The sequence below is a fragment of the Petromyzon marinus genome, chromosome 3 (genome assembly GCF_048934315.1).
Source record: "Petromyzon marinus isolate PM22_M1 ecotype Great Lakes invasive population chromosome 3, UKy_Petmar_22M1.pri1.0, whole genome shotgun sequence".
NCBI classification, from domain to species: domain Eukaryota; kingdom Metazoa; phylum Chordata; class Hyperoartia; order Petromyzontiformes; family Petromyzontidae; genus Petromyzon; species Petromyzon marinus.
The window spans coordinates 3,714,713-3,739,513 of record NC_133669.1 but is presented as its reverse complement, the minus strand read 5'-3'; the positions used below and the strand labels follow the sequence as shown (position 1 = coordinate 3,739,513).

The following is a 24,801-nucleotide window of genomic DNA, read 5'->3' as shown; positions in this document are numbered from 1 at the left end:
AATCATGTAACACAAACAGATGATAAACAAACACAATTGTCTCAACTACTTTGTTGGGTGGGCTGGCTGGCTCGGGGAGTTAGAAATGGCCACTCAGTGCGCCTCGCCATTACCGGACGACTTCCCTGGGATCGAATCCAAGCTGGGTTTTTTTGTAATCAATTCATGTTATCGAGTGTAGTGTGATGATGGTCTCATCAGGTTCTCTCAGTTGTAGTGAAGTGAAAACAACCAAAGAAAAATATTTTTTTTAGATAATCCAGGGTAGGCTAACCTGTAAATATATCACGTGATTTACCAGCACAAATATTTGAGGATTAAGGACTTCTGATCAGTATCTCTTTAGAAGGCCTAGTGAATTGAGTTCTGAAGTAGTTCCTAAATATTTCGGCGGCGTTATTTTTTTCCTGCGGACTGCACCCGATCCGATGAGGATCTGCCCGTAGGAGATTGGGAACGACGTGACACGGACTCCAACAACAACACGTTTGGAAAGGACAGTTATTGCCAATAACATTTCAAGAGTCTCCCTGCTCATACAAAAGCAATTGGGTGGCGGTGCCCATCTCCACCAAAGGCTCTCCCCGACCCATCGGTATAAATTCTACATCCCAAGGTGACGATCGGTTTCTCCCAAGTGGCCAACAAACACTGCTGCTGACTTTGCTGTGAAGTGGTACTACTTACTTTAGGAAGCCAATCGAGTGGACGCCCTGACAAAACGATTTTGTTTTTTACTCGCAAACTATCGTGAGGAGAGAATGCTCCAAACACAGGTTCCACGTGTAAATTAGTAATAAGTGAGATTTTTATTTTTATAACACAACTTCAGTGTGCAGTAATGCTGCAGGTCTAGCCTATCGACATACGCACTGTCCACATACAGTAGCTGCCACCCATCCCACGCGTTTGTGCGTGCGGCAAAGTTAATTGAGAGTAGGCTTGGCGGTGGCGGCCTATTCAACGGTGTCGGTGCTTTCTCCTGCAGGGAGGGAGGGGACACTGCCTGCCAGTCAAAAAGGTGGCGTCAATGTCGCCAATCGAAACACAATGCCAATGGCGAACAGACAGAGACGCTTGGCATGCGACTCACTTCTCATTCCCAACTCGTGGAATTGTAGAAGCCCAGAGCCTAAGAACCAATCAAGACTGTTGTCCATCAGAGCTGATTTGCCAACTGTCATTTTTGGGAGGGTCCCCTCTGATGACCAGTAATCTATCTATCATTCGCAATTATTCAACGTTTTAGAAGTAACTGCATATTTGGTACTTAAAAGTAACAATATGACTGCTTCACTAATAATTTATTCATTTTAAGTATCAAACATTCCATTAATTTAACCTTTGTAACAATCTAAATGCACTGCCTGTTATTTCCATGGTTTGAACCCAAGCTTGCTGACATGATCATTCCCCACATTTTAATTAATTACTACAATCTTGGTAATTTTTAGAACAAAATTGATCATCAAAACGCATTTAACTGGTATGTGGTAAATGAGGGTAAAAACCTTTACAAACTGAAAACAGAGCAGTATGAGATTATCCGTGCCTGGCTTTTGTAATCCGATGACAGTAACAAATTGCTTGTGACGCATCGCTCCGAAAGATGTAATGAAAAGACAAACAAGTGTTGGAAAAAATACAAGAAATTCAGTTGCCACTGCTCCGATAACTTCTTGACACCATGCGGGTGCAAGTGACGGGATCAGCGTCATTGAGTCAATCAAACAGTGTGGAGGGCACACCCTGCCTCCACTGGCTCAGAGGTCGGAGCGCTGAGCTGGCAAAGCTGAGATGCTGGGTTCGAATGCAGGGGCTGTTTAATATCGAGAATCATTACATCACTAACAAAAAATAGGACAAAATCTCAAAGCATCCCGCAGCTCAAACTAACGTAGAGTGGTCCCCACTGCTCTAATAGCTTTGAGCCAGTGATGGAAATTATACGATGGATGCCAACTATTGATTTCCCACAAAGTAGTGCGCACAAATTAACTCCACTCCTGGATTTGAACTTGAGACCTTCCAATTGTGAGTCACGCACCATAGTCACAGCTTTACCGGCCCAATAAGATATAATAATTGTAATTTACAAGCATATAAATATTCAAGGGATCTTAGTCGAGTTTATGAAACAGTTCATTCATGAGTCACTTAAAAAAATAGTTTTGTCCATTATTTGTTGACATGCTCAGTATCTCTTCAAGAAAGCCTTAATGGCTTAATACTTTTACATGAGGGTTCTGCCTTGGGATGTTATTCCAATTCCACGTGGGAGCAAGCCAGAATGCCTGGAGGAAACTTAAACGTACAATGGGGGATGTCAACAGTCAGTACAGATGGATTCAACAATTAAATTTCAGTACTGCCATCTCCAGGTCATGTCAGAACCCAACACGTTTGAGAGTTTCACAAATCTGCATAATCCACCTTGCTAAGCGCTCAATTCTAAGTGTGCACAAACACATCCGGCATATGAACAAATCCAACACGTTCTAACATGCTACCCAACTTTGCCAAAGCCTTACCAATAAATAACCAAGGAAAACGTGGTAAAGTTTGGCCAAATAATTACCCCGATGACCCACACGGCATGGAGAGGGTCTCATCAGACGCGGACTGACAAATGGGTCGCGCACGTTCATTAACTTATTCGAGGACTAATGCACAACGGAAAGAGAATTATGTACAAAAGCGTGGAAATCAAGGAGTATTCCCGTCTTCTTCCAACCCACTAATGGTTCTCAACTGGAATAGATATTTTATTTTTTATTTCTCAAATGGATAACAAAATATACTTGCTAGCCAATCGCACGTAAGTAAAACGATTGGCCCAGTCTGTTAAAAGTAAAAGAGGAAATAGGATAACTGCCAAACTGAAAGCTGCATTTATTAAATAGGGCCATTGAAATAGATTACAATGATAAGAAGTGGAATGGTACATTTACACAAGCTAAGCGCTGAGAATGACGTGTGCGTGTCATTAGCATTTGTTTATGTTCCAATTTCTCCTGTTCCCAGCACCATGTTCTATTTTAAAAAAGCAGCAAAGTCAAAATCCCATGCTCAAAGGAGCAATGGAATGGTGCTCATCTCCTTTGGATGGGTCCCTAGACAGCGGTGAAAATTCCACATTCCCATGCCAGGTGCCAGAATCTCCCTCAAACCACCACTGTTGAATTTTACACCTACTTTGAAACATGTCGTGCTGTATAACCTTTAGAGTGTGTACAACATGTGTGTGCAAGCTCCTAACCATATACCAGTGGGTTAATATTGACCAACGTAGTCTCACTAACCAGCATTACCATCAAACTTTGGAAGGACGAGTAAAATTTTCCTACAAAGTTCGACAAAATGATTTGGTTTTATCGACCCGAAAGTGATGTCGACTATGACCAGCATTTGAACTCATGCCAACAGCACAATTACTGTAGGGGTTGTTTTATTTTATATTATTCCTTCTAATCTTGTAAACCCACGAAAGCCTCACCGAGCCCGATGACTTTTTGCAAGAGTGTCCTGTTAAGTTTTCGCAGTTAAGGCGGTTCAATAATTGCGATATATAATCCCAGTCGGGTCCTTTGCAGGTTTTAGAGTGGGATGAATGGTGGAAAGGGACCGACCGTCTCCTTTGGTCGAGCGAACTTTTCCCTGTGAACTCGTTCAGAGTATTCGACCTCGGTAGCTCGTGTGCCCCTATGGGTTGCCTTGTGTCCCTTGCGTCATTTTTCCCACATTTTGCCCCCCACCTCCGTTGCCACCTTAAATTGCTGTGCCTATCTTTTCCTCCACCAATTTCCTGGCGCTATCGTTACAACACGCGAGTTTCCCTTGCGACACAGTTGCATTTAAATCGCGAAACAACTCGCAAGCTTTCAGATGGGAATATGTGGCTCAAACCCACGGCATTACCAATCCAAGATAAAGAAACCCACAGTGCCATTTTTTTGTTTACATTTGTACATCAAATAAATTGATGCGACCTCGTCTCTGAACTGCGTGCACTGTGTTTGCACTGGTCACCGATAAGACCAACAAAAGCACTTTTGTCGCCATAAGCAGCACCCGGCACAGCCCACACACCCTCCTCCCAGCTCCGGCGCACTGTCCTCGCGTGGGCCTGTCCTCCACGTGACCTTATAAGGAAAGCCAAGGCATCACTGGATTCCCAGCAATTTGGCAGCCTGTGGTAAACGAGACCTGCGCTCCAGTGCTTTTATAATTGGTAACAGAACTTACAGGCCAAACTGTACTGGGTAAACAGAAGGTTAAGGGGGTGGGCGAGGGGCGCCAATTCTAACGCAAAGGGGTTGAACGCAAGACACACTTTGAAAGGGCCGGTGGGATCCGGAGAAAACCTTGCCTAAAAAACACAAACAGTGCTGGCCGCTAAAACGGAACATCGGCCGCTTTCATGTCTTGCGCACTAAATTTTTTTTATGCGGATGAACGATGCCGTCGACGATTTATTTGTTGGCAGTGCAGCGTTTTTTGTCAGTTTTTTTTCGTTACTTTACACGTGATCTTAAAATGTATTTTTGATGTGTTTTGCATAATGTCAAAACGCCACTCGGATGTCTGCTTTTTATAATAAATTATCCAAAAAAATTAAGATTTTACCCTTTCTGGGAATAAAACAGGTGTTCAGATGTTCAAACACCAAATAGAAACCTTTTGCAAAGCGCCAAAGTCTGCATTAACCACACGTGCTTGTGGTAAAACATGCAAGCAAAAACATCCTCGGATGAAGCTATTCTTATTTTTCATCAATTTTTAACACTGGAAAAAAGGTCCCATGCACGTATAATAAATTTGTGAAACCTTATATTTTGGCGAAACATAACTTTGGCGTAACATCTGAAAGGCGATAGTTTAGCCACGTAAGTTATCGCTCGGCTTCTCAAGCTGCCAGTGACACACTCCTCCTTCCATGCAGTCGTCAATGAATTCCGATGGACAGAGTTAATTGAGTACATTACTGTAAATGTTAAGCGTGTGTGTGGGAAACGAAAGGTTTTTGGCAAGTTTCATAAATCAGCGAGTTTTAAAACCCTGCATAAATGTTGCCCTTCAAAGGCACTGGATGCTCCTGCTCTATCTTTAAGGCATGGGGACTGGGCCAGTTGTGTTTGTATCGCAACTCGTTGTCCAGACCTGCTCACACTAGACAACACATCATCTCGCACGGTCGATAACAAAGCTACAATGCCTACCCACACCCCAATCCACGATGAGCCTAGGATGGGACTTTTATCACCCACATCTCACACGGGCAGCGACAGCAACCACAGTCACCCAATCTCACTATTCTCATTGTTATTTCACCGTCAATTATGTGACCACTGCCAACTTTTATTGGCAGCGTGCACCTACCAATGTATTCAAGGCTATGCAGGAACAACTGGGTGCCACACCAGGTCACAACCTTCAAGCCAGAAGTTTGGCAAAGAAAGATTGTGTTTGACCGAAATTGACAGGACACATTAATCAGTGGGTCAAAGCTCACTGGAAAGATACATTTACCAGCCTCGCTAATAGGAAGCTGTCAAAGGCGTGGTTGATGTATGACACAGTATATCAACACCAATACATAAAACATACTTGCCACCGAGCATTCAAAATTTAAATTTGAAAATATATATACACTGGAGGTCCATGGTCCAACGTCAATCAATCCCAAAAATAGGGCACCTTAAAACTGCTTTAAAAATGTCATGGACCCCACATTACAGCTGGGTTTACTGTGAATATAGTGTACAACTGCACAAAAGGCTGGCAGTTAAAATCCCACTCATGAGTTGACTCAGTCCATCGTCACTATCACGAACGTCATCCCGAGAAGATACAAGCCCTGCAATGACATGTGAGATGTCCACCAATGGCTCAGGGCCAGCAACAGAGGACAAGCTAACCCAATTGTCCATGTGAGCAGGAGAACACTTTGTGAAAGGGCCCTGGCACCAGTTCAGAAGCCATTGGTATAAATTGAGTAATATAAGAACGTAAACATTTTTTGAAATGAAATTGGATCATTCGGTCCATCGAGCTTAGGTTGTTCATAGATTATCTATTTAAGTGTCTCATCGAGGTGTTTCTTGAAGAGCCCCAATGAACAAGCATCCACAACACATAAAAGTTAAAGTGATCATGAATTGTAGGACGCTGACAAGGATGTTAAAGGCGGTGGGGCACCTTTGGTCTTCAAAACCCTGACAGTCATTGTGTGGAAAGGTGTACACACAGAGCTTTAGAAATTCGTATTCTAGAGTAAAACAACACAAGGTGCCACCCTGCCCAAGGCAAACACATGATCAGATCGCCAAGTAACTGGCCTTGTTTGAGCATATTTCAAAGGACAGGTCTCCAAATTAACCACGGTCACAACACTCAACCCTAAACAAAAGACCATCAACATGTTACTGGCTGCTCCAAATGGAACGCCATGAAGTGCACCAATAAACTACCCCTTCCTTGCTGCTGCACTTCGTGAATTGTTTCATATTGTGTTCATTTTTCCCTGCTAGATTAACTTAACTTACCAAGGAAATAACTCAAAATTATAGCTAGAACGACTGTAGTTATTCAAATTGCTTGTGAATGTTTAATTAACTCCGAGTAATTTAGTTTTAACCAAATCACCCCAAATGTGCACGACATCAGATCTTGGAAGCTTGGCAGGGCTCAGCCTCAATGCATAAACCATTATGCATTGAACAGATGTTGTAAAGCTATGTTGTCAGTAAAGGACAATGCAGAAAAAAATCCAATATTTGAGTATACCATGCACCATCTACGCTATACCTCTAATTAGCACGGTTGGCTACGCACGGTGCAAAAGAAGTTCAACATACCTGCGAACCCGCAAATATTCCCCATGAGTGGGAAGGCCCCATGTCTATTCATATACTTGTACAATGTAGTATAGGAGCACATGGACATCTCCTAACTTCACACACGCCTTATAGTTCCGAGTCTTTGAGCTATAGTGAACCAATGATTATGCCAATTAGATGTACTAATATCTGATCACAATTGCACCCAATAAAAACTAAATTCAAGTTATTTATTGGCTAGTGACGTCATCCTGACTACCTAATATACAAAAAAACGTCAACACAATCAGTATTTTTCATGACATCATCCCCGTGCTGGCTTAGCACTACTGACCTGGATACACAGTTCACGGAAAATGTACAAGGGTCCATTGATTAGAACAATGTGGACAAGCCGACCAATACACATCGAAGATTTTCACTTCATATAATTTCACTGCTAGAAAAGGCTAAAAGTTTTGCAGTTCATATAAACGTCTAGGTGGGTGATGCCGTGTCAAGATATGTATTCAGAATCATAAGGTTGCAAAAAATTAAATCACAGCCAGAAATCGACTGAGCTCAAATATATAATTTGGGGTCAATAAAAATACAAGTGCAACCTTGTGAGAAGCCAAGTATCTACTTGCTCTATGGAGAAAACGGCCTCCACTCTAGGAATGTGAAGCTTCTTCTCAGAGCCAGCAACATCTTTTCACCTCTTCATTGAGGTCTTGAACTTGTCCAGTTGACCTGCTCGCCACTTTAGCACGCATCCTTGTCCTCTCGTCCACGTGACCATATTCAGTTTTCAATGTTATGGGAACCACTTCCTGTCGCTTCATACTCCCTAAAAGCAGACTAAAATACATATTTTTAACTATAACATTTTATTCAACCGTGCCAGTGCATGTTGCCACTGCCCAGCCACGCAGATTCAAGTATTCAAAAGGCCTTGGCTTTGGAAAGTGGCTGTGATAATTGACTATCAGCAGCATGTGAAAATACCATTTTACGAGCTGCTAAAATGACACCTACAAGCATAGGCACATGGCACGAATGTGCAGAGAATGGGACAGCACCAATATCCTCAGATGCGTTTGAGTGGTATTTCGCTCGCCTCAGGTTCTTCACACGGTCGAGATCGTTGCCTCGCATGCAAGGCGCTATCATCAAGGAGAGGTAGATGCCAGTTGGGAAGTTCACAGCTTCGCACATGCGCAAAGCCCCCCAAAAGCCTCGAGGCTCTTAATATCCATGGGAAGATCCCCCCCTCCCTGCCCAGCATTGAAAGCAAGGTGGACCCAAAGGGTCTCTAGGAAAGTGCAGTCATTTCGCCAAAATATCCCGTCGTGCCAAAAATCTACAAGGCGGCATAAGGGCAAGGGATACATGGACTAAGAACCAGGCAATGACAGGCGATTTTCCTTCTATCTCCCTGTTGGCTCAATTGACCTTTGGAACCAATGTCGCCAAACCGAGTTCAAGGTTTACACGTTTCCTGTTGCTTTTTACAGGCTTCCAGTTTCGTTGCGTTATAAGGTTTTGCCAATTAGTTCGAGTTACCAAAGTACTCCTATGTCCCCACTTTGACTGAATTCAGTCACATGGGCGAGAGAAGAGGAAGGGTGTTGAGGTTCAGGACTGTTTTTCAGTTTCGAATATTATATGGCAGAGCAGGCCTCCAAAGACAAGTGGTGGGAGCGTGTCAATGACCGCTCAAGAAACCAAAACTTCAGGCCACCAATCTCTCCTTTTCCACTAACTATGAGCTCAAGGGATGTCGAAGTTTATGAACAGCACCTACGGCGACAATGTGCTTGAGATTAACTTCTTTACCAAATGGCCGTCACACATTTTCTCTGGCGATTTTCCACAATGTTGGTAATGGACACATCTGGCAGAGTTTCACCAAAAATCAGATGAACTGGAACGTTTGTCAACAGGCGAATAGAACCGTGTAACTTTTTCATTTGTAGAAAACTTTACCTTCATTGCAGGTTTAAACGCCAAAAGAATTGAAAGCTAAATGAGCCGTGGAATTAATGATGACAAAAATATTTGATGCAAATATTCAAAAGTAATAAAAACAAATCTGCTTTGTACCATCTTCCAGTTTGACACTTAAGGCTCACTCAATACCACCTTCCTCCTTTAGGAATGACATTCATTAACACCATGACAATGTTTCTGGGAGATATATTCTTTGGTTCTTTCGGTAAAGTCACGTACATAGAAAAATAATAAGAGAATACAAATAATAAAAATTAAATACAAATAATAAAAACAAAAAAACACGAATGTAGACTGTAGCCTGGTTCTTAATCGGAGTGAGTGTACTGGCAATATATAATGCGAACTGTAGCCTGGTTATTAAGTTTGGTGAGTGTACTGGCAGTTCATAATGTAGACTATAGCCTGTTTTTTAAGCTGGTGAGCATATTGGCAGTCTTATGTAAGCTATAGTCCACATTATAAATTGCCAGTACACTCGCTCCAATTAAGAACCAGGCTACAGTCTACATTAGTGTTTTTGTTAAGTTTGTTTTATTTTTATTTACCGTCTATTATTATTATTTTTCTATCTACGTGACTTACCTAAATAACCAAAGAATATGAATGCCTGCAGTCACGAAAGTTTTAAGTCAAAAATCTAAAAGCACGTTCTGTAGCTAGGAAGAAATACTAAATAGATTATTTCCTAAGCTTAGACAATTACAAATATGAACATACCTTGGAAAAGAAGATACAACTCATCTGTAAATAGCTTTTTTTACAGACCAGTGAATTGTGGTTAAACGTCATCTTTTACGGAACGTCTTTCAAGTTTTAATCCTGGTTAGAGGTAGATAAAATGAGTAATACTTTGCTTGAAGTCAATATCCATCAAAATCTGTGCAGATATGAAAGGGAAACTCCAATGTGGCAAATAATTAATTTGCTTAACAGACTTACGAGCTATCAATAAAACATGATCAAAAACATCAAGATAACTCACACTCTGCCTTGGGTTAAGATCAAAGAAATTGTGATCAAGATATGGCTGCATGCACTGACCGCAATGCATGTCATAAACAGTTTTAAAAGATACTCGCACATGTGTATCACAGAAGGGTGTGCGCTGTAGCCCATCGATATTGACAACTGAAAAACACGTAACTAGTGTGTGAGCAATAAATGTATCTACACAGGTCAAAGTATACCCCTTTTCAAAATACCAATGGGCCAAAGATTATCTTTGCGGGTGGCCCTGAGCCAACAACCCTAAAACTATCAATGCCGGCGCATCTGCACGGGAGACTCGGCCGCTCGGCCCGGAGGTTGTGTGGGGGGAGATGTAACATCAGCACGCACGAACCCGGCCCCAATGTTGTGGGATGCGGGTGACGTTACCACCGCACAGTTTGCCCGCCCGCATGCCATTCAGCCAGCAAAAGTTTTTTTTAATAATATTAAAGCACAATATGATTATATTCCAACCGTGCTGCATGTGTCCTGTCACAGATGAAGAAATATGCATTTGGAACTGTCAGTGAGAAGTGACAAAAAAACGAATTCAAAAGTTTATTCGATAGTCATCATTCTAACTAGGAGGCAAAGCCATACGCCCTACAATAATGTTCATTGTGAAGCCCACACGCAAATCCTAAGCTGTGCAAGTAATCCATTTTCATGCGGGTTGTGCTGTTGGTAGAATGCGTGACTTGCAATGTGGAAGTTGCAACATTAAATCCCGACCATGTTCCTTCAGGGTTGATAGCGTAAGTACTACTTTGTGGAAAGCCAACTTTGGTTGTACGACAAGGTGACCAGCATCCACCGTAGCAATGGGAAATAGACACCAAAGGTTCAGGGTTGTAGATGAAGACAAGCAATGCGACACAATCAATTACTGAAGCAGGAAAGTGTTCTGTTTTACATTATTCATGTTAAAATCACATTTAGGTTTTTGAAAGAAACATGGGTTCATCTTCTTTGGTTCTTTCGGTAAAGTCATGTAGAATGAGAATAAAATAATAAATTGATAAAACAAAATAACACAATAATATTCTCACGACGTTTCGGCCACAACACAAGCAGCCTTCATCAGGTGAAGGGACGAGACTGTCTGGAGGACAGCGCTGGAGTGACAGACAGTCTCGTCCTTTCACCTGATGAAGGCCGCTTGTGTTGTGGCCGAAACGTCGTGAGAATATTATTGTGTTATTTTATTTTATCAATTTATTATTTTATTCTCATTCTACGTGACTTTACCGAAAGAACCAAATGAGATTAATCCTTGCAGTCACGAAAGCTTTAAATCGAAACATGGGTTTGTTCCAAAAAAATGCTGTAAACACTTACGTGCCCAATTACTTGACGAAGATGGGCCAAGCACATTATCGCTGAGCAGCTATCAGACGAAGAAGTTCAATGTCAAAAGAGCAATTTGGTCAGGCTCAAAAGTCATGGGGGGGGGGGGGGTGCAGAGGTAGTTTTTTCTGAGATGAAGCACCCAGGTCCTAAAAGGATAAACAAGCATCTGAGCAACAGGCATCACAGATATCTTCCTCTTTGAATTGTTACTGGCATGAAGACATACGAGTGCATTCTAGCCTGAAAAAACGTTTGCTTAAAATAAACCTCAGACGGCTGGAAACCGCATTCTCGTCAGCTCAGCATATAGCTGTGACAGTGGACCCTCGATGAAACGGAAAGCCCAGCCGCTTTGCGTGCGCCACACACGACGTCACACCAACACATTGCTTCCTCATGACCGCCTGTTTATTGTAGTGCATACAACTGTAGTGCATTCGACGTTCATCAATATAAAACGCCCTCTGCCCATCTGCGATTAAATCAAATAATTAAAGATGTAATGGAACATGCTCGCAACGTCAGCGGTGATGAGGTGACGCGTGATGTTCTGCACGGCCGTCAGGTGCTCGCCGCGTGGTTGGGATGTGTATTTCAAAGTTGGAACATTTCACGGACAGTGACCGATTAAAATGCCACTTTCCGCCCCGCGTGAAGTTTTAAAGCACATCGCATTTTGGGGCCAGAACGATCGTGCATGCACCAACAACTCTGGACAACGATGACTACGTAAAGCTTTAAAATGGGCCCAAGCGTGCTCTGCTTACAATGACCACTTCACCGGTGAAGTAGTTTGACATTCCACAGGACAACCGAGTCAGGAACAAGCCAAGTCGTCTCTATGCTCAAACCAGCCACGGGGCAGTGTGTATATATACTCTGGTGGCCCTGAACCAGCAGTTAATATTACACATTCCCATGGTGAGGACAAGCATCTCTGTGTATGTCAATGTTGACTTCTCTGCATCCAGTGATCTTAATTTTATCTACCTTCGTGGAATGATGGGCCGAGTCAACTCCAAACTGGGATTAAGTGGCAACCTGCCGAGTGTCATGCAAACAGCTTAATTCCGAACAGCATAACCGAAAGGAGATTAGAAAATTGGAATCAAATTTCTGCTGGAGCCGGGCTTAAGTTGTCAACTCGAAGAATACAAAATTACTTGCGCAACCGGCATTTGGCAGGTGATGAAATGACCGAGAATGTATTGGACGGAGGGAAAAAAAAACTAAACATGAAATTGGTATATTAAGTCAATAAAGTGATGAATACCTCAACCATACACCATATGCATTAAAACAAATCTTGCAGGCTAAAGGATGATTGCAACACCTGACCTATACCCTATCTGGAACATCTAAATTCCAGAAGTGACTGTCAAATAAAGCGGATATTAATCATCCGACGCTTTGTGTCACTTACACTGGAAAGCAATAAAGTGCTTGCAGTTATTTAAATGAGTCAGGGAAAGGTTCACATTCTATAAACATTGCCTGACCAACACGTCTGCACTCACTCACCCAACCAACCCCCCTTTATGGGCTTGTTGGCTGGGCCAGCAGAACAGGTGGCATTTGCCTTCTTCTGCACGCAGCTATTTCCCGAAAACTGAAAAGGCATTTTTTGCACCAACTTTACAACAAAAACATGAACAAAGTGGTGAGATTCGAATGCTTCCATTTTTCCAGTCTGTTCTGTAACTTTGCCGAGCATGGTCTGCAAGTTGAGATCAAGACTGAGGGCCCCCGTCGTCATTTAGTTTCAGTTAATTTCGATGCGATGCCAACGCTACTGCCTGCCAGGTCTGCAGGTAGACCCCAGGGCCTGCCTCCTGAGCCACTCCGAAAGTACTAACTGTACGCATGGAATTAAGCCAAGACCTTCCTGCCTTCTATTGGGGATGAGATTTAACGAGACGCAAGGCCACCACTGCAGCAGTGGACACTGTACCCGATTCAGTGAACATTTGCTCAATTTCTCAGACATACGCACAAGAACTCGTCCACATTAAGCTTCACAATTATCACAAGCGTCAATGGTCGACAAAGCAAACAGTTACATACAAATTAAGTACGATTTGAATGAAACATCAGATTCAAATACTCCCCTTTATATTCTTTGAGTAAAAAGCTGTTAGCGTGCACATGTGCAGGCCAGCACGGCACACAAGGGGGAACGATGTGTGGGGATATGGTGAGATACGTGCCCTACTTACTGCCTTTGCCAACGTTTACAAACCGCACCAGGTAATTATATAAGGCCGAGGTGACCTAGGGGAGGCCCAAAGGCCACTTCAGATATTCACCGCTTATGTTGGCAGCGACCAGGACTAACATTCAGGTCACCGGTTCTGTATTGCAGTGCGCAAACCAGTGCTTCACATCTGACACAAAGACCAATATACAAAGATCCCACCGTATCGCCTGCAACAGGCTGTTAAGGCAAGTGCTGTTAGTGAGCACCTAGGAAAGCTGGCACAGCAACACAAGGTGAGTAGCCAACACCACGCCCGGCCACATTTGTCTCCCTCGTGGCGATATTTACACACCACACCATGTACTCATTTAAAGGCTGAGTCAACCTAGGGAAGGCCCAGGACCAGTTGAAATAACCGTCACTGGTGTTGGCCGTGAGCGAGAATCAAACCCGGGTCGCCGGGTTCGCAGCGCAGCGTGCTCACCGCTACACTGCCGCTCCCCTGACAACACACAACGTAACACACATCACACTCTACATATAGATACATGGTATAGTATCAAATGTTCATGACCACAAGGCCATGTGAGAGAGATTGCACATTGCTATGTCAGGAAGCAGTACAGGAACTGCTGCTGGCTTTCCCCCACAATAGAAACTGCATCTAAACACATGTACAACTGTTCATGTTAAGAACAGAGCCCTACTTTGCATTGTAAAGCACAGAGTGCTGTTGCCGAGAAATTAAGGTCAACGTGGCACTTGCGGCGTAGTAAACGCCATGTATACCTGGTCGCCTTTGTCTCCTCCGAGATAAGAAAAAGTGCAAAAAAATATCAATAATAATTTACATTTCTTCGCCAGTCTACTGCTGGATGAAGGCCTCCCCACGCTGTGTGAGTTCATGGGGGTTGATTGAGTATACTCACCATGAAGGTTACACAGGATTGGGAGCATATAAGACTTTTATTTTAGACTAAGTTGATCTTGCGGAGGCCTAGCCCAAGTTCATAACTATCACTGCTGTGGCCAGGAATCGAAACTGACGGATTCAATCATTGCACTTCTATGAACTTATTATGCAAATACACACAGCACATTTACATTGAGTATAATTAGAGTAAGAACATGAATACACAAAAGTGCAGGTGTGCGCCTATGCTTTAACGAGCATTGGAACGCTCCAGTGATGGGCCATAACAGTGCATCGTTCAAATTACGAACATTGGGGGACCAAGCTACTCCAAAAAACAACGAATGTTGACTTCCCTTCACTAAGTGGTGGGGGCTCATTTTACCAACCCACAAAGAGATGACAAAGCGGCTTAGTTGGCCTTGGCAAAGATTCAAACTCAACTTTCTCAACTGGTCAGCCTGCTGCTCTAACGCCACATCAACACTATGTGGCTTACGTATTGTACAAATACGTTAGTATTATAGACGGTAAATGTAAAATTAATCATCGTAACTACACAAGTGGGATGAAGCGGTGGCAGCCGTGTATTAGCGTTTAAAGCGAGCGACCAGCGTTTGATGCCTGGCTACGGCTAAACACGTAAGCGGCATTGATATTTTAACTGCTCCTGGGCACCACCCTCTTCACCAATATACACTGACAAGGCAAAGGAGGGGGGAGCTTTTATCCACCAGTCAATTTGACAAAGGGATGTGATTTTCTTTAATTACGAATTTACGTGTCCAAAAACATAAACCATATATGTTAAGGAGCAGTAAGGCTACCAATTGTGAACCAATTCAGTGCAAAAATATCAGCCAGGGTCAACTCGACCCCACTACCTTCACAGATAAAAAACAAATTCTATAATAACTGGTAAGGCTGCCACTACTCCGTGTGTGTTATGTGTGGTCAACAGCGCGCTATGCTACGAATCCGGCTACCCGAGTTCGATTCCCGCTCACGGCTAACACCAGTGACGATTATCTGAAACGGCGCAGGGCCTCCCTAGGTCGACTCGGCCTCAAATGAATACCGTGTGTGGTGTGTAAACATCGCCACTGGGGAGACAAATGTGGCCGGGCGTGGTGCTGGCTACAGACCCCTCGAATGTACCATTCCGGCCTTCATCGGTGCTCACTAACATCACTTGCCCCAAGTCTGTTAAAGCTATACGGGGGATCTTTGTGTGGGTTCTCTGTAAGTTCTCCGGTTTCCTGCCACAAGCTTAACACTACTTGACTATTATTAAGACTCGCTGAGGCTTTCTTAAATACATGACGACTTGCTTGATGCAAGGACGTTAAATGTGGTTGGTGCATTCTACCTGTTAAGAGCATCCTTTTTTCCAAATGTCCAAAATGTTTCAATTCCAACCAATGTTGCTCTTGTCAACTAAAGTGCAGCACTTATGAACTTGCATCATTTTACAATCAAATTACAGGAAGTAAATAGATACTGTACAGGACTTTATTGACAGTGCAGTGATGGCTAATAAACCAGTCCATCCCAGCCTCATAAAACAACTGACCCTGGCTGGGATTTGAACTCGTAATCCAGTTTTGAATAAGGTGCCTTGTTACTTCGCCAACCAACCATGTAAGTGCCCCTGCCCATATCTCTCACACAAAAACATACATTGTGTGCATTTACATTTAGATAAGAGGAAACATTTGCAACTGTGCACAGTATGGAAGACGAACAATCTCATCATTAAATCCAGCACGCCAATGCCAGTGAAGTAATGAACCCTACAGGCCTACAAGTTCGCGCCTCCAGGTCACCCCCTTACATTCTTCCACGGGGCTATCACGTCACCTCACTGAACTTCATGCAACCACAACACAGCAATGACAATACTAACGGTGTGTGGGATACTGATGCTGGGATCGAGCCAATATTACCTTGGTGAGGATTCAAATAATCCACTTTTTGGCGGACTCGTTGCTGCTCTGCTATACACTGTACAATGCAAGCTCAACATAACATTTACATATCCACAGATGTGTATCGTGTACACACACACTGTACGTATTTGCACACATAACTGAGCGGTATATAAAACAGCAAATAACTAACCGTGTCATGCTGAATATTAGCCAAAGATCCCCATGTATAACCTTTACAGACTGTTGGGGCAAGTGCTGTTAGCGAGCACCTTTTAAGGCCGGCACGGCACACGAAGTGGTGGGGGTGGCCGCCACCACCACGCCCGGCCGCCTTTGTCTCCCGTAGTGGCGATGTTTACACACCGCACTCGGTACTCATTTGAGGTTGAGTCGACCCAGGACCGGTTAAAATAATCGTCACTGGTGGTGGCCGTGAGCGGGAATCGAACTCGGGTCGCCGGGTTCGTAGGGCAGCGCGCTAACCGCTACACTACCGCTACCCACAGTAGTATGCGCGGTACATCATTGCACAATTTAATGCAAATACGGAGAGAAGTGGTGTTTATGATGATAATAATACAGTACTGCAATGGTGTTGATGATGGTCATGATAATGTAGATAGATGATGGTGGTGATGATAATAGTGGTGTTGATGGTGATAATGTAATGATGGTGATGTGGTGGTCGTGATGATGATGGTCGTGATGATGGTGATAATGTAGATAATGGTGTCGTGGTGGTCGTGATGATGGTCGTGATGATGGTCGTGATGATGGTGATAATGTAGATAATGGTGATGTGGTAGTCGTGATGATGGTCGTGATGATGATGGTCGTGATGATGGTGATAATGTAGATAATGGTGATGTGGTGGTCGTGATGATGGTCGTGATGATGGTGATAATGTAGATAATGGTGATGTGGTGGTCGTGATGATGGTGATAATGTAGATAATGGTTGTGGTGGTCGTGTTGATGGTCGTGATGATGGTCGTGATGGTAGTGATGACGATGGTGTTGGAGGATGAAACCATGGCTGGTATGAGAAGAACCCCAGGAATCCCATTTTTCGGACCAAGTTCTGCTGCTCCATCAACTGAACTTCACGTACAGTACGTGTATTTATGGACAACGTAGGTCATAACAAGCCGTCATTTTATCACAGCCCATAACAGTTTTAAATATTAACAAGGGGGGAAACTTTTTTTTAATGTACACAATTGTGTCCATTACTATACAACATAACTACACCACGCAAATCATGCTGTCGTGGAGTAATTACGAAAAGGCCCTGTGGGTCAGGGCCTCTGGCTCTCTCCTCCATCACTGCACAGCGAACACCCCCCCAGCTGCTGCTGATGATCATCATAACAGCGGTGATGGTGACAATGATGATGATGGTGATGATTGATAACGCCGACTGTCATTCCGGGACTTGTACAGTAAGGCAATTCGCAGTGACATCTTTGTACGGAATGCCCGATGCTGCTTTCTTGCACCTAGCACGGGGGAGGGCCTCATTCCTGGCACATTCACGCACACACACAACTATGCACAGCACAGCGCATTATTATCACTATTACCATTGGAGGAACTAATCCACAACTACAACTAATAATGACCCACGGGGGCGGGCGGCTTTGAGAGGCTCGGGCCCTCTGAATTTCTCCTCTGCCTCTCCTCCCCCCCTCTCTCGCTGTCTCCACTCGAGAAACCCCTCCATCCGCCACTGCTTCTGCTCAAGATGACAACGCTGCTGCTGCTGCCGCTGCCCCACCATCAAGCAGACGACGAAGACAACAACAACAGCAACAACAACCAACCACCACCTCACCTGGTGCAACGCGCTGAGCCCGTCCACGTTCGCGTAATTGATGTCGGCGCCGCGCTCCAGCAGCGAGAGCACCTCGTCCGTGTCGCCGCTCGAGCAGGCGGCCAGGAACACTGCCCCGTCGTCGAACTTCACCTTGCTCTTCTTGCGACGCAGCACCGCCGTCTCGAGGTCCGTCTCGGAGCCGGCCCAGCGCTTGAGCTGCGCGGCGCGCTTCTGCTTGGCGCTGTCGGCACGGGAGCGGTCGTCCGCCGCCATTTTGGGGGCTCACCCCCGCGCCTCTCTCGCCTCTCTCACCTCCCTCTCTCTCTCCTCCTTCTCTCCTCTGTTGCCCGTGCGTGTGTGGTGGCGATGGTGAGGGAGAACGAGCTTCTCTTTCCCCCCCCCGCCGCCCTCCCTTCTCTCGCCGCTCGTGGTTGGCTGGGGTGGGCGAGTCGTGTAAAAAAGGGCCGGGGTGGGGTCGGTTGTCGTAGGTGCGGTTGTTGGTGGGCGTTCTCTCTCTCTCTCACTCTCTCGTGTGTGTGGTTGTTGTGTGTAATGTACGGCTGGGTCGCTGGGTCTCTCTGACCGCGCACCCCACCCCAACCTCCCGCTCTTGCTCACCACATCTCACCCTCACGACGGCGGCGACGGCCTTCCCGCCACCCACCTCCTTCGCTCTGTGCGGTATTCCTTGTCCCGCTCTTTTCCACAAGTCTCTCCCTCTCTCTCTCTCCGAGTTCCTCCCTCGGTTGCTTCCCCTAATTAGCGCTCCCCACATCGACGTCTCTCCGCCTGCCACGCCCCGAATCTATCTCCCCGCCCACATCCAAGTCCCCTCCCCCAACCAGGTCTCCTCCCACTGTGCTCGACTCCCCCCTCTAAGTCCCACCCCCACACCCTTGCCTCCCCCCTCTAAGTCCCACCCCCTCACCTTTGCCTCCCCCCTCTAAGGCCCACCCCCTCACCCTTGCCTCCCGACCCCCTACACCCTTGCCTCCCCCCTATAAGTCCCACCCCCTACACCCTTGCCTCCCCCCTCTAAGTCCCACCCCCACACCCTTGCCTCCCCCCTCTAAGTCCCACCCCCTTGCCTCCCCCCTCTAAGTCCCACCCCTGCACCCTTGCCTCCCCTCTAAGTCCCACCCCCTTGCCTCCCCCCTTTTAAGTCCCACCCCCACACCCTTGCCTCCCCTCTAAGTCCCACCCCCACACCCTTGCCTCTCCCTTCTCAGTCCCACCCTCTATACCCTTGCCTCTCCCGTCTCAGTCCTCTCCCTCACGAGGTGTCACCCCCCACCCTTCTAAGTCCCTCCCTTTTGTCTCTCCCCCTGAATTATCTCTCCTTAACGCTCCCCTCCAAAGTCCCTCCCCCTCTCTCTCTCACTAAGGCACCTCCCCCTCTCTCGTCTTTCCTCTCTCAGTCCCCTCCTGCACCATCTCCCTTTAACTTCCCTCCCCTCTAAGTCCCCTACCCTCTCAGCTCTCCCTTGCTGCTCTCTCCCCTTTTTCAGTTCCCTTCGCACCCCTCTCTGCCTCCTCTCCCGTGCCTCTCCCCTATCCAAGTCCCTCCTCCTCCTCTCTTGATCCCTCCTTCTGCCGATGGACGCTCACACTTGTTGTAGTACAGAGTTAGACTGATAACGTTAATCTAAATTGTCCTATGGTTGTTATTGTTTGACTTGCCTGAGGCGCGCGTGCTTTCGGGCCGTGCTCCCAGCAGCGGCTGGCGGGGCCGTTTGTGAGGGGGCCGAGGGAGTCTACGGAGGGAGCCGATGGAGCCGAGGGAGCCGATGGAGCCGAGGGGGCCGACGGAGCCGGGAGAGCCAGGGGGGCCGAAGGAGCCAGGGGAGGGGCAGACGGAGCCAGGGGAGGGCCGAAAGAGCCGGGGGAGCGGCGACAGAGCCGGGGGGGGGGGCCGTCGGAGCCAGGGGGGCCAACGGAGCCAGGGGGGCCGACGGAGCCGGGGGGGGGGGCTGACGGAGCCGGGGGGGCAGACGGAGCCAGGGGGGGCCGAAGGGGCCGGGGGAGGGGCGACGGAGCTGGGGGGGGGGGCGATGGAGCCAGGGGGGGCGACGGAGCCGGGGGGGGGGGGCCGACTCACTCATCATACGCTGACTCACACATCATACACTCACGTTGCTGCTGACTCACTCACACATCATACACTGGGAGTGTCGTGCTGCCAGCTATGGCTGCAGGTTTTGTCGAACGTGTTATATATATCGTTTATTGTAAAATTTAAAATCACACTTCCGATGATTACTGTTGTTACATTGTTTTTGTAGCTTTATTTTGGTCTGGTTGTGGTGTAATAGTTTTCTGCAATGTAGATTCATATTGTGTTTGTTGCGGTTGCACCCGACTAAAGAGCCGCATGGCTCACAGGGCGATACCTAAACAGGTCCCTGCAGGGTGGGCTGGTAGGACAAGTCTCTGCGCTGTCTATTGCTGATTTTACACCCAACAGCACGAGATTTCACTTCGTTAAAGTATTGAAAGGGGACGGACGGACGGACACATTAATCTATTGCAGGCTGGTACACTCAGTTTACAACTTCGTTCCTGCCAGTATAAATGAAAACTTGAAAAAATGAAAAAAAAAACTGGGATTTTTGCATACAGCATTGGTGTACAGTGCTTTTTCTGGAAGACTTTGCTGTTTTTTCCTGGATTTTTCTTTTGCGCGTAGTCACTTTAAGATGTTTTCTTGTTCATGTTTTTGTTTGTTGCAGTTGCACCCGATTCAAGAGCCGAATGGCTCACATGGCTATACCTAATAAATGAACTGAACTGATCCCTCCTCCCTCGATTCGCTCTCAACTCTCTCCTCCAAGGTGTGCTCTTACACTGCCGTGCCACCTCTCGCCCTCTGTACTCTTCTGTCAAACTGCATTCTCTCGTCCCTCCCTCTCTCCACGACTCTCAATATCGCCTTGCTCCCCCCGCCCGCCTGCTCCCGTTAGTCTTTCTCTCGACCCTAAAACGTCCTTCCCTCCCACTCGACTCCTCCCTGTCACACTTTCTCGCTGCTTTTATCTCACGATATGAATCCATACCGCCAATTTCTCACTTCTCGTCCGGTCCATCGAATGTCTTTCGACCCCGTTTTTTTCTCTCTCTTTTCTACCATTCCCCTTTTAAGTGTAACTAACTCCTCCACTCTGACTCCCACTTTCTTTCCCATAGATAGTCAGCTCAGGCTGTCTCTTCTCCCCATTCACCAGCACCTCACCAATGCGCATTGACCAGCGTGGTGAAGTATGGTTAAACAATGAAAATCCCCATTACCAACATGGCATGAGTCCGCCTTCATCCAGCAGTAGGTTAATAAAGTGCTGCGAGTTACTTAAGTGGCCCGTCGTGGCAGAGGTCAGCCTTTGCATGGGAAATAACCCAATGTTGACGCTCTGCAAAGTGCTTATTAATTTTGTTGACTGCAGTAGGACAATAATTTAGTCCGTTCATTTTGTTCAGCCAGGTGAGAACTCAAAGGGACCAATAATATAGTCTCATTTGCAAGAGTAACCCGGGACACCACAACGACTAAAAAAATATATAAAACTACTGTATTGACTTAAAGCTTTCGTGACTGCAGGAATTCATATTCTTTGGAACTTTCGGTAAAGCCACGTAGATAGAAAAAATAATAAATTATCACGACGTTTCGATCGCAACACAAGCAATCGTCATCAGGTGAAAAAATAGAGCAGCTTTCTCACTCAGTTTAACATGTAGGCTTTCGCGACCAATATTATTCCACTCTTCAACACACCGGTGGGCTAAAGTAGTGAATTGTCTTTTGTCAACGTGACACTTTTTTTTGCTGATTGGCCGTGTCGGGTGGTGGAGGGTTACGACACATTTATAAATAAACGCGATCTAACCCGAAACCTTTATTATGAATTATTATGAGCTTTCTCACTATATATATAGAGAGAGCTGCTCTCTCTGGCTATATTTTTTCAGTGTAGTCTATACTGTACGTATACTGTCTTCTAGGCAACCCTACCAGGCATAAGCAAACTAAGCAAAAGTTTAGAAGCCCAAAGTAGTTCAGGCGACCGCGGATTCACGAACCGATTGGGTGCACCAAATGATCAGCCCTGTTTCAGATCCTTATAAAGATTTTACACAGCTCATTTTAGCAACACTTTACAAATATGTTTCATTGCAATGAGTCCATCACTGCGAATGTGACATCGAGTTACGTTGGTTGTCCACCCAAGAATAATTTCTGCCTTGGGCCCCTAGTGGGCTGTAAAATCACCACAGCTGTCGACAGCCCCGTAACAGAAGCCATCCCAAACCACACCTCGTAACGAACTACTATACTTGGACAACTCACAATCTAGCATCCCCCCCCCCCCCCCGCCGTCAATGGGAATCTCTATCAGTTGTAACACAATGCAGTACACCCTAAACCACAGCCATAGAAATTGACAAGCGTGTCAGTTTTGAAATGCCCTACAAAAAAAACAAGTACATTTTGGACAGATGCTGATTGGGCCTGCGTCTGCCATTGCAATAAAAAAGGCGGAAACAATATGTCAAACGGGGAAACAGTGCAGTATTCCACACCCAAGATGCAATATTTATGAGGAAAGCTGCTCCGCATGCCCTCTGATGGAATGTACGAGCACGAGTCAGGCCACCAGTCTTAAAAGGGCATCGCGTGGCCTTTATTTAAATGTTGTGACAGTAAACACGGAGACTTTATCAGTTTGAAAAAATATATATCACGAAGTATCATACGTTACGGTTATCTTGGAAATATTATAGAAACGAACCATCATCCGTGTGGTGCAGCCCTGCCGCACTCCCACCCAGAGCAGTATGTTTTCAATTGGCGGTATTAACACTGCAAGCGAAATTTTGGCACGTTTTATGTTGGCCCTTTCCTTCATATACCATACTTTATTGAGTATTTATTTGTAATTATCTTGCAGTTTTTATTTTCCATCCAAAAAGCCATCTCATTGGTAACACTGAAGGTTAAAATCGACACACAGGCATGTGTCACTGCTATGCCCTCGTACCTTTTACAGGAAGTTTAAAGGGAGGTCAAAAGGTTACGGTTATCTTGGTAACTATCATAGAAACAGCCTCTTCGTTAGTAATAGGGGTTTTCCTCTTCGTTCTCGTACATTGAACAACCTGTCCAACCTCACTATAAAGACAAAGACACCCGTATAGCCTGTTCAGACTGTTGGGGCAAGTGCTGTTAGCGAGCACCTACGAAGGCCGGCACGGCACACGAGGGGGTGGGTGGCCAACGCCACGCCCGGCCGCCTTTTTCTCCCCAGCGTGATGTTTACACACTGCACCAGGTACCCATTTGAGGCTGAGTCGACCTAGGGGATGCCCATGACCGGTTCAAATAATGATCACTGGTGTTGGCCGTGAGCGAGAGTCAAACTCGGGTGGCCTGATCCTTAGGGCAGCGTGCTAGCTACTGCACTACCGCTCCCCAAAACTTCACTGCAAGCACTGTACCACAGTAAAACTCTCAAACCCAGACTTCGGGATATGCCGGAAAGCCCCCCAAAACCTTTTTTTAAGCAACATTTTTTTAATGTATAATCAATCAAATGACTGCAGCCAGAACACTTTTTACACGTTTTTTTTTTGCTCTGTGTGCCCTTTACCAGTGAAAATAACATCAACATGTAGCCTGCATCATTCTTGCTCGCGTGGTTTTTAGATTTCGGGCTATAGCCACCATCTATTTTACAACTGACGGCGTTATTCAATTCTCAAAATGCCACGACCACTGAGGCATCGGTCACGAAGGCACTGGTCCCTGAACGATATAAAAACAGGTCCACGGACCGTGGAGTCGAGACTCACCCTATTGTACTCGTGGGGTCAATACAGCGAGTGGCACTCTATGAAAGGTTCACAGTGTGGTTGGTTCATAAGGTTGCCGGGCAGCTCAGGAGTCAGATTGTTGAGCTGGAACCACTGTGCCACCACTTTGCCCATATTTAGTCATACAGGAGAACTCCTGTTATCCACTCCCCTTTTTAGCCATAACACCGATTGTCAGTGGCAGCTGTGGCATCCGCGAAAACTCCCGATTAATTATCAGCGGCCCCTATTTCTGAGTATTATCTACAGTTGACCGCAATTTTACCCATCACGCATATCGGGACAGTTTTCTGACACCCGCGATTTTTTTTCGTGGAGTAAGAAGAATTTCACGGCAAATGACTCCTAATAATATCCACGGGTTATCCGTGAATTTTTATCACCGCAGTATAAGAGGGGTAAAATCGCGGATAACCCCGCGGATTAATTATCGGACCCGGGAAATAGGTCCAACATATCACCGCGGATAAGAGGAGCCCTCCTGCATCTGTTGTGTGCAACTCAGTTGACGTAAACCCTGCAGCCACTGGAGGCTCAACATTCACGATGACGACAAAATTTGTATCTAATTGACTCATGAGGAGGAGAATCATTAAAAGCTTTAAAGGCACATATTCCACACACAGGCTTTACATCGGGGCATATTAGACTTAAGTAACCATTCACAATTTATTTTTTTGTCTTAGGCCAACTTCACGTCACCACTCAGCCAAATGTGTGTTATGAGATCCTCCACGACCCGACATACCGAAACAACTTGAATTGCCACGTGTACAATGAAGAACAAATCGCATAGCCAAAATCTAGCAGTCACGTGGCCTAACCCAACAATTAAAATACGAATCCTAATAGTGGCTGTGAAAACGTGTTGAGTTAACATAAATCGACATAGTTTTAATACGCATA

General features: G+C 45.6%; 1 protein-coding gene across 13 annotated transcripts in view; it reads right to left on the bottom strand.

Annotated features, from left to right (window-relative positions):
- LOC116952022 (protein phosphatase 1 regulatory subunit 12A) overlaps nucleotides 1-18,811 on the bottom strand; it is a 108,431-nt gene extending 89,620 nt beyond the window's left edge. For 9 of the 13 annotated variants that reach the window (XM_076072778.1, XM_076072763.1, XM_076072776.1 and 6 more), the window contains exon 1: nucleotides 18,049-18,810. In XM_076072778.1, the coding sequence (XP_075928893.1) occupies nucleotides 18,049-18,303 (255 nt within the window). In that variant the 5' untranslated portion in view covers nucleotides 18,304-18,810. Of the gene's footprint in view, nucleotides 1-18,048 lie in introns of all 13 variants that reach the window. The other 4 variants (XM_076072780.1, XM_076072809.1, XM_032971034.2 and 1 more) reach the window with 2 other exon arrangements.
- Between the last annotated feature and the right edge of the window lie 5,990 nt (nucleotides 18,812-24,801).